The sequence below is a fragment of the Tachypleus tridentatus genome, chromosome 3 (assembly GCF_004210375.1).
Source record: "Tachypleus tridentatus isolate NWPU-2018 chromosome 3, ASM421037v1, whole genome shotgun sequence".
NCBI classification, from domain to species: Eukaryota; Metazoa; Arthropoda; class Merostomata; order Xiphosura; family Limulidae; genus Tachypleus; species Tachypleus tridentatus.
In genome coordinates, this window is record NC_134827.1 from 100,461,068 (window position 1) to 100,472,204 (window position 11,137).

General features: G+C 36.0%; 1 protein-coding gene across 2 annotated transcripts; it reads left to right on the top strand.

The window, feature by feature from the left end:
* Positions 1 to 4,292: 4,292 nt before the first annotated feature.
* Positions 4,293 to 9,157, top strand: LOC143247603 (tubulin alpha-1C chain-like). 2 transcript variants are annotated; one of them, XM_076495924.1, is made up of 6 exons: positions 4,293 to 4,451; positions 6,477 to 6,696; positions 7,265 to 7,566; positions 7,797 to 8,059; positions 8,311 to 8,575; positions 8,738 to 9,157. In XM_076495924.1, exons 1-6 carry the CDS (start codon positions 4,449 to 4,451, stop codon positions 9,032 to 9,034), a joined length of 1,350 nt encoding a protein of 449 aa, XP_076352039.1. In that variant the 5' UTR covers positions 4,293 to 4,448; the 3' UTR covers positions 9,035 to 9,157. The 2 variants fall into 2 exon arrangements, with proteins under 2 accessions (XP_076352039.1, XP_076352041.1); XM_076495926.1 differs by lacking the exon at positions 4,293 to 4,451 and adding an exon at positions 5,388 to 5,550.
* Positions 9,158 to 11,137: the final 1,980 nt, after the last annotated feature.

Below are 11,137 nucleotides of genomic sequence, written 5' to 3' on the forward strand. Positions count from 1 at the left end.
ATCTTGGTCTAGATTTTCAACACCCTGTTAGGTAGGTTCACAACCTGTTTTTAAGGTGTAATTGGGATACAAGTTTGTTGCGTGGCTATTTTCTATTGACCTACTAATGTGGCAGTGGCTTGTCTTTTGGTTATTTTAACGTATCAAATCTATACAGTGATGGCCAACACACATTAACGGTTTTGTTATCGAATTAGTTTGTATTTTTACATTTTACTGGAATTGTTTCATAAACTGTGAAAATAATAATAAGCAAAATAGAATAAGAAACCGTTAATTTAAAAGTAATAATTAAAAATAAAACTGCCATGATATCAATCTGTTGAAATTATCAATAATTTCATTAAATATTAATCCTCTAAGTTGTGAATTACCTTCAGTTGAAATCAAACTGTAATCCAATCAGTCTACGCACGTTTGTACAAGAGAGTTTTATCTGAATTTTGGTTCTAGCATAAATTCATGTAACCTTTGTGCCTTTATATGGATGAAGTGTAGGCTGATAAAGTTTCTAAATACGGACGGACACACATGAACTTCCACATGTTTCTCTTGATTTGGTTTATATGGAAATAACTGGATCAAACTCAACTGTTATGTTTTCAGTTAAAATTGTATTAATAAATAATAATGCATTTTTTTTATGATGACCACGAGATAATATTAAATGGTTAATTACTTTGTAATCATCGTTTAATTAAAAACTTTCGATCCTACCCAGCACAACAAGCTTCGAGTTGTCACACTACACGTTTTCTTGGTGTCGATTTTGTGGACATCTGAAAGCAAATTAAACCTATGTAACTAGTTGCTATTAAACTTCGTTACATACAGAAAACAACTTATTTTTATATGACACTAGTCATTTCGTTTTATTGTAGTAAATCAAAGATAAGTGCCTCTTCTGTGTGCAAATAGACAGCGATCTTTTTCCACTGGGGTGTCAGATGATGCCTTGAGGCTACCATCTTCTTTATTTTTCGATGGCAGTGCCCAACAGACACGGGTTTTGGCACGCAACATAAAAACAATATAGGTATTATTTCGTGTTTATAATGACATGCTTTCTCAGTCTGGAACAGTTCTTCACAGGTATTTCTGAGATCCTGTGTCTCAAAAATAGGCACAATCTTCAATGAATTCATTCATTTTGATTGAATTGTACATCATGCATCAATAACATTATTATACCATGTACCTCTTAGCTTGAGTTCGGTCTGTAATTTAAAAGTGTAAGACTAGAGGGAAGGCAGCTAGTCATCACACTCACCGTCAACTCTTGGGCTACTCTTTTGTTAACGAATAGTTATAACGCTCCCACGGCTGAAATGGCGAACATGTTTGGTGTGATGGGGGATTCGAACCCGCGATCCTCGGATTACGAGTACAGCGCCCTAACCACATAGTCATTCCTTGTAAATTATTTTGGAAATAATATTAACAGAAGATCTGTTCTTGCAACCTCTAATTATGAGTTATTAATCTAGAAAAAAGAGAGCTACTCAACAGCATATCCGTGAACTGTTTGACAAGAGCTAAAATACAGCAAAAACTACATAACTTTACAAAACTGTTCCATTACATCTTAGTCTTATTATCTCACTGTTGTTTGTTAACGTCCCACTGCACTAATTGTGTATGCTATTATGTAGAGATGACGCAAGTCCCATCCTTAGTGTCTTGTTTGCATTGTTTTTGAATGATTGATATCAGCCATCCTTACGTTTACTTCATTTGTTTTAAAGTCTTAGTTATGTTGACATATTCCTATAATATGTTCATTTTAAACGTACAGATGAAATAATACAATGATTGTGCTATACATCTAATTCTGACAGTAGTGGTTATGGGCCCGGCATGGCCAAGCGTGTTAAGGCGTGCGACTCGTAATCTGAGGGTCGCGGGTTCGCATCCCCGTCGCGCCGAACATGCTCGCCCTTTCAGCCGTGGGGGCGTTATAATGTGACGGTCAATCCCACTATTCGTTGGTAAAAGAGTAGCCCAAGAGTTGGCGGTGGGTAGTGATGACTAGCTGCCTTCCCTCTAGTCTTACACTGCTGTATTAGGGACGGCTAGCACAGATAGCCCTCGAGTAGCTTTGTGCGAAATTCAAAAACAAACAAACAAGTAGTGGTTATTTACAGGAAAACAAGGTAATTATTCGACAGACATGATAAACATACTGTGTTTGATTGTTCCTTTTTACCATTTGTTGTGGTATCTTTTGAAACTATTTGATATCAAGTATTGGTTCAATTGAGTGACATTTAAATGTTAAATTCCCACTTTCTCTAGCGGCTAGTGTGTCTAACTGTGGATTCGAAGGTCCAGGGTTTGTTTTCCGTTGCCGCAAAATCACACTAGGCTTATTGAAACCATGGCTGCTTTATAAGGGCCACTGTCAAATCCTACTATGCAATTAGAGTCAGCGGTAGGTGTTGTCGATTAGCTGCCTGCCTTTAAATCTATTAGTTTAAAATTACAAATGGCCCGGCATGGCCAAGCGCGTAAGGGGTGCGACTCGTAATCCGAGGGTCGCGGGTTCGCGCCCGGGTCGCGCTAAACATGCTCGCCCTCCCAGCCGTGGGGGCGTATAATGTGACGGTCAATCCCACTATTCGTTGGTAAAAGAGTAGCCCAAGAGTTGGCGGTGGGTGGTGATGACTAGCTGCCTTCCCTCTAGTCTTACACTGCAAAATTCGGGACGGCTAGCACAGATAGCCCTCGAGTAGCTTTGTGCGAAATTCCAAAACAAACAAACAAACAAAAAATTACAAACAAAGAACATGGGTACTTTGGGTAGCTGTCCGCGAATTTCAAAAACTAACAAACCCTTTTGTTACAAAACGTCAACCCTAGGTTCATAATTGTAGGCAATAAAAGAAAATATAATGCTTTATATCAAAAAGTATACAAAACAGTTTGAGAGATAAATTTTCCTTCAATTTTTACATCAGGCCTATACACAAGGAAGGAGTGGACCAATAAGTACTACATTGCTAAACACATTGTTTGAAAAGGTTTTTATTTACACAATTTTTAAGATAGATTAATCTTATCGGTTATTATTATAAATCTGAAAAACAACTAACTGATTATCTCCATTGCACCAAACATGCTCGCCCTTTCAGCCGTGGGGGCGTTATTATGTGACGGTCAGTCCCACTATTCGTTGGTAAAAGAGTAGCTCAAGAGTTGGCGGTGGGTGGTGATGACTAGCTACCCTCCCTCTAGTCTTACACTGCTAAATTAGGGACGGCTAGCGCAAATACCCCTCGAGTAGCTTTGCGCGACATTCAAAAGACAAGCAAACAAAATTAATAGATTAGGAAGTACAGACAGCGCCAATACTATCTCACTGGTTAAAACATTCAAGACAAATCTACACTCTTCAGAAGGAAGAGTACAGACAGACCATTATGTAACTATAAGCACAACAACAACAAAACACTCGACGAGTCATCGTTAATTATTTTTTAATATAAAATTTAAAAAAACAAACCAGTACTCGTTGATTGTGCTTAGAATGTAGTTAGACAAAACAGTAGCTTACGATTTTTTTTACCTTGAATTTTAATGTCTTTAAATTTATACACTTTTACGTTACGAAGAAAACTGTGTATTATACGTAATACGAAAAGGAAATTAACGACTAATAGCGTATTTTAAATTAAATTTCTAATATTCAAAATATCTGATATAATTTAAATGATAAAAAACAACTAATCGTGATACACACATGTAGAAGGATATGACGTCATTTTATAAGCTAATACACCCAAACGTTTGTGTGAAAGTAAACATCTGAATTAATAATGTAATATTAAACGTTATTGGTATGGCTAGCACAATGTATTTCATATATATTATAATACAAAAGAGAAAAATTAAAATACTGTATTGAAATGATTTAAAATTAAGATACCAATAACCACATATCGTTGTTTTATTTTGTCAGTAGTGAGCAGTAATCTGGAGAGGCTTAAGTTAATTGTCAATGACTACTTTATTTTCTTCAATATGAATAATTCTATAATTAACTAAATGCCTTTTGAAAGGTAAGTAATACATAAATATGTATATGATATATTTTTGTAATTCACGCTTCGCTGTATCTCTTACAAAATAAGAAATGAAAGCTCGTGTTTGCAAAATTAGAGTGGAAAGCTGCACTCAATACATGCATCATTGCGCCGTACATTTGTTCAACCATATCTTAATTGGCGAACGTAATCATGAACACCATTCCAAACGGATTCTGACATTGCAGTAAAATACGTCACGTATTTCCACCAATCGTAGTTGCCAAGAGAACGGTATAAAACCAGTTGAACAGGCGTAGTTTGCATGTTAGTTCGTTGAGAGTGTCGTAACTCAACTCATATACGAACGTTTGGCATTACTGAGTTTTTAGTCTTCCGTTGTAATAAAGGAGTTTGTTAGTCACAATGGTAAGAAATTGTTTGTTTAATATTTCTTATTGGAATGTGTGTAATAAGTTCGAAGCTATAGTGTTCACGTTACGTAAAATGATCCAGAAACTCTTATACTGTGGGAGATTGGTGGTTTCTTCATCGGAAACGGGCTGAAGGAGAAACTACCTAGGGAACTTCATCAAGATGGAGGAAGTTCTCGGGGTTTTTTGTTTATACGCTTTGGTGTCTTCATTTTTATAGTCGCTTCAGGTTAACATTTTAAATGGCTTTATCTTTTAATCTTTCTTAGTGTCTTTTTGCTTTTGTTTATTACTACTAAAATGTTTAGTGAAAGTTTAAGCCCTAGTGTCTTTTCATTCTTCCTTTATTTTAGAAAGGACTTTGTCTGTGTAAAGTTACGTTACAATTTTTAACTGTATTTTAAATTTGGACTTAGATTAAATGTATATGGTGTGTATGTTAACTATCCAACGTCATTGTTTAACGTGTGTTTTGTTACATGTACTGATAATATTTATTTATGATTTAATTAATACATATATAGTATAATAAACTTTGTCAAATTTACGTACACTTATTATCCGTATACTCGCGCGTATATCATTTATGTGGTGTTATAAAACTTGGTTTAAATAGCTTATTTGTAAGATTTAACTCTAATGCGTCACTGTTAAACCTATCTCTATTATAGAAAATCTGAAAGACATCTATGCTTGAGTATTTTTTATACAAGCACTAACATAACCAACGCACTTTAAATGCAAGTCTAATGTCGGTAACATGTTATGAAACTTGTTCCTAATTTCTCATCTGCTAGTGCATGGCATCCTATGATTGGCTGATTTCTAGACAGTCGCGGTATTCCTGAGCGCTGACGCATCTCGACTACGAGTGTGATGACCCCCCTCCTCAATTGCATGACTCTAGGAGCTTGCTATTTCTGACCAAATATGGAGTGTTCGCTGGCGTGCAGCCGCCAGCGGCTTAGTCAAGCTGGCATAACACGGGCTCATCTGCAACTGGTTTCCATGATACCATCCGGTACACGTGGACCGGAGTGCTACAGTCACGTCTCTCTTGTGCAATTACATTGACCTCGTGTGAGCACGTGGCTGTAAGTACTTCTCGGTCTTCTTATTTTTCATTTTTTGTCGTGAATTCCTTAAACTCGATGTAAGTTGCTTAACCCCCAGAATTAGTAAAAAAGAAAAGTATGGAACATTCACTACCTGTCTTGTAACACTAGTTTATTTGAAGTTTGTAAGGATTCTTACCTACTTCTAGTATATTAATAGAGTATTTCATAATGAGCTGAAAATTAAATGGCTTCTTTAGAATCTTCACAACCGTTGGTTGAAGAAGCTGTTGTCTTCATAATTAGTCAGATTCTAAAACCTCTTTCCCTCCCCAGTGAGTTCTATTTAGGCTAGTGACCGTCGATTTCGCCGGTGTAATCGAACACTCGTAGGTTTTTATTAAATAATAATTACATGTATGTCGATGTTACGTAAATAATCCAAATATATTTTTGTTATTGATCCAACTAATAGCGTTCACTTTCCATGATAACCTCAACAATAGTTTGAATTCTAAATCTTGCAATGACCTACGAAAGTGGTCTAATAACAAGTTACGTTATTTTTAAAAATACTTTTTCCGGTTATTTCTATATTTTGCATATAGGTTTCTAATAACGAAGTTAAACTACTCTCGCATATTCCTAATTATACTCCCTTCTTGTAGCTAATCTCTCATGATTTAGCTTTATGTAATAAACTCAAGTTTTAAACAAAATCCATAAGTCTCGCGGAAGAAGAGTTTCTTACTAGAAACTAATTCTATCCTCCTAGGTGGCGCACAACCTATACTCCTACCTATGCAGACAGACAAGAATATAATAAATTCTACATTAAGTTCCGCATTTTATTTAGTGCTAATTATACATTACTACAAGAGACAAGAGCTTGTCACACTCAGCACTACTTTAACTCTCACATTGGTGTACAGTAACTCAAAGAATTTACTAAACTTTATTTATAGCGTGAATGTATCAGTGTCCACATCGGTCAGGCTGGTGTCCAGATTGGTAATTCTTGCTGGGAGCTATACTGTCTTGAGCATGGGATCCAACAAGATGGAAACATGCCCAGCGATAAGGCCATGGGGTCCGATGACTCTTTTAATACCTTCTTCAGTGAAACCGGGTCTGGAAAACATGTACCCAGAGCAGTATTTGTAGATCTAGAACCTACAGTAGTTGGTAAGTATCTCTAAGCACTATATTAATGCTGCCTGCTGTATTTGCATATCATGCATGGATAATTTTACTATAATTTGAAATGACTAATTATTGATTAATAACCTTTTAAATATTTTGAAATATGCCTATCTCAAATAGCGATACAAGCCAATGAGTCTTTCAGTGGGACAAGATAAGTTTTTAGCGTCTTGCTTTGATAAAACCCGACGTTCGATTTCACGCAGTAAACACAGAACTCATTTTGGTTTTGCTTTAAAGTAAACAATAAATAATCTGACGAGTAATTCCTTTTACCACTTACTTGTTTGAAGTTAAAAACAAAGCTACCCAATGGGCTATATGTACTTCCCGCCACGGGTATCGAAACCCGATTTCTAGCATTGTAAATTTGCAAACATACAGCTGTGTCACTCGAGGGCTTTGACTCCAAGTCACTCTATTTGAATATCTCTATTCACGCCTGTATTTTGAATATTCTTAAAATCACTGTTGGGTCGTACTTTTGTTGAAACCCCAACGTGCTTCTGTAACAATGGTAAACAAGCTAGCATTACGTTTTAACTTGCAGATGAAGTTCGTACAGGGGCATATCGTGCCCTTTACCACCCGGAACAGCTCATCACAGGAAAGGAGGATGCTGCCAACAACTACGCCCGTGGACACTACACAATCGGTAAAGAAATCGTTGACCTCGTACTGGACCGCATCAGAAAATTGGCAGACGCCTGCACTGGTCTTCAGGGTTTTCTCATCTTTCACAGTTTTGGAGGAGGCACTGGCTCTGGTTTCACATCTCTTCTCATGGAAAGACTTTCAGTTGACTATGGGAAGAAATCAAAACTAGAGTTTTCCATTTACCCAGCTCCTCAGGTTGGTTGATTTTTTAAAAACTCTTGCTATCATATTTGCATTATTTTTTTTCTGTTTAAATAAATAGCTTTTGAATAAAAGCTAGTTGGCGTGAGTGTTATGCTAACAATATCCTTTTATCAATATGTAAATTAAATTTGTAAGTTTTCATATACGTAAGTAATGTGTGTATGAATACCAGTTACAGGTGATTTTAAATTTATATGAACTTGCCTCTACTTGTTTTAAAGGTCTCCACTGCTGTTGTTGAACCCTATAACTCCATTTTGACCACTCATACTACCCTGGAACATTCGGACTGTGCTTTCATGGTAGACAATGAGGCCATTTACGACATCTGCCGACGCAATTTGGACATTGAACGACCAACCTACGTCAACTTGAACAGACTGATTAGTCAAATTGTGTCTTCCATTACTGCTTCCTTACGTTTTGATGGTGCTTTAAACGTAGATCTCACAGAATTTCAAACTAACTTGGTTCCTTATCCAAGGTAATCATGTTTTTGCTTTATTTTATTTAAATGAATCTCAACTCCTGTGATTTTTGAGTTCATATAAGTTTTGCCACCCATCTTGTTTCCTCTGAAAATAAAATTAGTCTGAGCGTTTCTATTTTAACTAGAACGTTTCGTATACATTACTATCCAAATTACTGACAACATGGCGATTTTAACATGTCGCTTATTTTTCTTTCATTTTGCTCGTATGTTCTTATAATTTTTTGTTCCTTTTGTTCTTCCAGAATCCATTTCCCCCTGGTAACTTATTCTCCTGTAATATCTGCTGAAAAGGCTTATCATGAGCAACTCACGGTTGCTGAAATCACCAATTCTTGTTTTGAACCAGCCAATCAGATGGTGAAATGTGATCCACGTCATGGGAAGTACATGGCCTGCTGCATGTTGTACAGAGGTGATGTTGTTCCCAAGGATGTTAATGCTGCCATTGCTGCCATCAAGACCAAGCGAACCATCCAGTTCGTGGATTGGTGTCCAACTGGTTTTAAAGTACGTTTCTATTCTGATATCTTTTTGTCTATATGATTCTGATCATGCTTATTTTGATATCTGAAAAATGGTGAAATCTACTTCACACACCTTCCTGGAGGGTTAACATGTTTTTCTGCTTTATTATAGTAATACATAACATTTATCCTTTTCAATATAAAGGTCGGCATCAACTACCAACCCCCAACCGTTATCCCTGGTGGTGACCTCGCCAAGGTACCTCGTGCTGTATGCATGTTATCCAACACCACAGCCATTGCTGAGGCATGGGCTCGCCTTGACCACAAATTCGACCTCATGTATGCCAAGCGCGCTTTTGTCCACTGGTACGTCGGAGAAGGAATGGAGGAAGGAGAGTTCTCGGAAGCAAGAGAAGACTTGGCAGCCCTTGAGAAGGACTATGAAGAAGTGGGAATGGATTCTGCTGATGGTGTCGAAGACGAAGGAGAGGAATACTAGAAGGAAGTCGCTGGTTCTCTGGCTGTTGTACTACAAGGGAACAAGCTTCAAAGAGCCTTATTTTAATTGATAAATATCGTAACTTAAAGAAATAAAAAAAAAAAAAATTCCAATAAGTTTTAATTGTGCTTTTTTTTTTCATATATCTGATATTTGTTACCACAAAACATCGCAACATGAATGAATTTAGGAGTTCTGAATAATTACTTGGAAAAGATCAACAGAAGCGTCCCGTTTTTATTAATTTATGTATTGTTTAAACTTACTTATGGGAACAATGTGAGACAAAATTTTCTAATAAATGTATATAACAGTAAACTAATAACCCTAATTAAGTATAATGAAGGGATTGAATTTAGAACACGTTAGATGCTACTTTGACACGTTGCTTTGTCTTAAACAGGTTATGGGTTTGGCCCTCTGACCTAGGTTCTAATCGATGCGATACCACAAAATATTAGTTGCACATTTCAAATGTGGGCGCGTTATAATAGTAACAATCAATGGTGCAGCATGGGGGGGGATGATACGATATTATTAACTAGCTTTAAACTATAAAGTTACAGCTCTAATATTGAAACAAATCTATGACTAGATACGCTACAAACATTTTGTTTCTATATTATGCTTGTACACAAGCGGTAGGCCTAACGTGTTTCACATGACTTCATGCATTATTTAATATTAAGTAAGTAAAAAGAATACAAGCGCATTTAAATAATAAAAACTACACTAATATAAATATTTTGTTCTGTATTTTTAATTATCTTAGACAGAAGAGGAGGGGAGATAACTCAAAAAACAAATCAGCTCGAATTATCTTAAATTTCATTACCATCTCATCAGGCAAGCTTCCTTAATATAAAAAGGGGGGGGGGTGGAAGATAAAGATTTTGACTTTTCTATATCCGCCTTATCATAATAAGGCTTTAAGGAAACCTTTTAATTGACTTCACGTTATCCAATTAGGGACACAGGAAGAATTATAAAATCTTTTGCCGGATTTCTTACAGGCTGAACAATAGTCAGTGTGGGCACATCCTGGAATTTAACTTCACATAGGTCCATGTGAATAACAATGCGTCTGTATATTATATTACAGGTGCACCTCACTGTTAAAAGGGAAGGCGAGAGGTATCTATACGTTTTGTTTTTTATTAAAGTGTCGCGTTTCCCTCGTGCTAGGCTGGTTCTGTCATCTGGTGCTTTCTCGTGTAGTGTCTGCGTATGTTTCTACTTTAAGAAAGATTCAACACTCGACAAAGATAAATAAGTTGCGTAGTTGAAATCATTTAAAATAAGTTTAAATTGTGACAGCAACTAAAATAGCTTAATGTCTGGTAACCAAATATTTCTTGTCTTTAAACCTATTTAGTTAAAAACCAATTTTTCCCGAAGTTTGTACTTTAATATTAACTTTCTTCCTTTTTTCGCATTCTTAATTTAAACTATTTTTATTATAACAACTCTTTTATGGTTATCGCGTTGGTGTTTATTCCACATACGGCTGATTTTAAATATCGTTTACTAACGGTTCAGTCGAAGTATTGTATCACGCTGGTTAATCTCTGTTTTTGCCGTCAAAATATCGAACTAATCGAAGAATTATTGTAATTAACAGCAAACATAACGTTAATTTGTTTCTTTTTGGAAATTTTGCGATATACTTCAGTGATCCTACAACTAACAAAATCGGAGGTAAATAGTAGTTCATCGCATAAATTATATTGAGAAGTGTCTTCAAATATCCAATGGGAACGTGTTTACTACATATACATTTATAGGATTACTAAAAATAACATTTCGAACTTTTACCAGAACTAAAGATGCTTGCGCCCTCTATTGATTATTTAAGTAATTTTATGGATTTTCAACATTAAGTCAAGATGTACTGAGGTACTGTATTATCTTGTGGCAACAGACTTGTTAAATTGGAATTTTTGTTGTTGCACAATCAGATTAAGTAGAAATTCGGATGTGTTCTCGCAATTTTATGTCATTTGTTGAATACGGCAGTGAAGAGCAGTCATAAGCTAAAAAAACAACACAAAAATATGTGAATATTGTCATTTCTTAAAAACTGGCAGATTAGAGGTGACTTCC

Coding starts and splice junctions, on each gene's coding strand:
- LOC143247603 (XM_076495924.1), top strand. Junction 6,697..7,264: donor TCTAGAACCTACAGTAGTTG/GTAAGTATCTCT, acceptor TTTAACTTGCAG/ATGAAGTTCGTACAGGGGCA. Junction 8,576..8,737: donor GGTGTCCAACTGGTTTTAAA/GTACGTTTCTAT, acceptor TTCAATATAAAG/GTCGGCATCAACTACCAACC.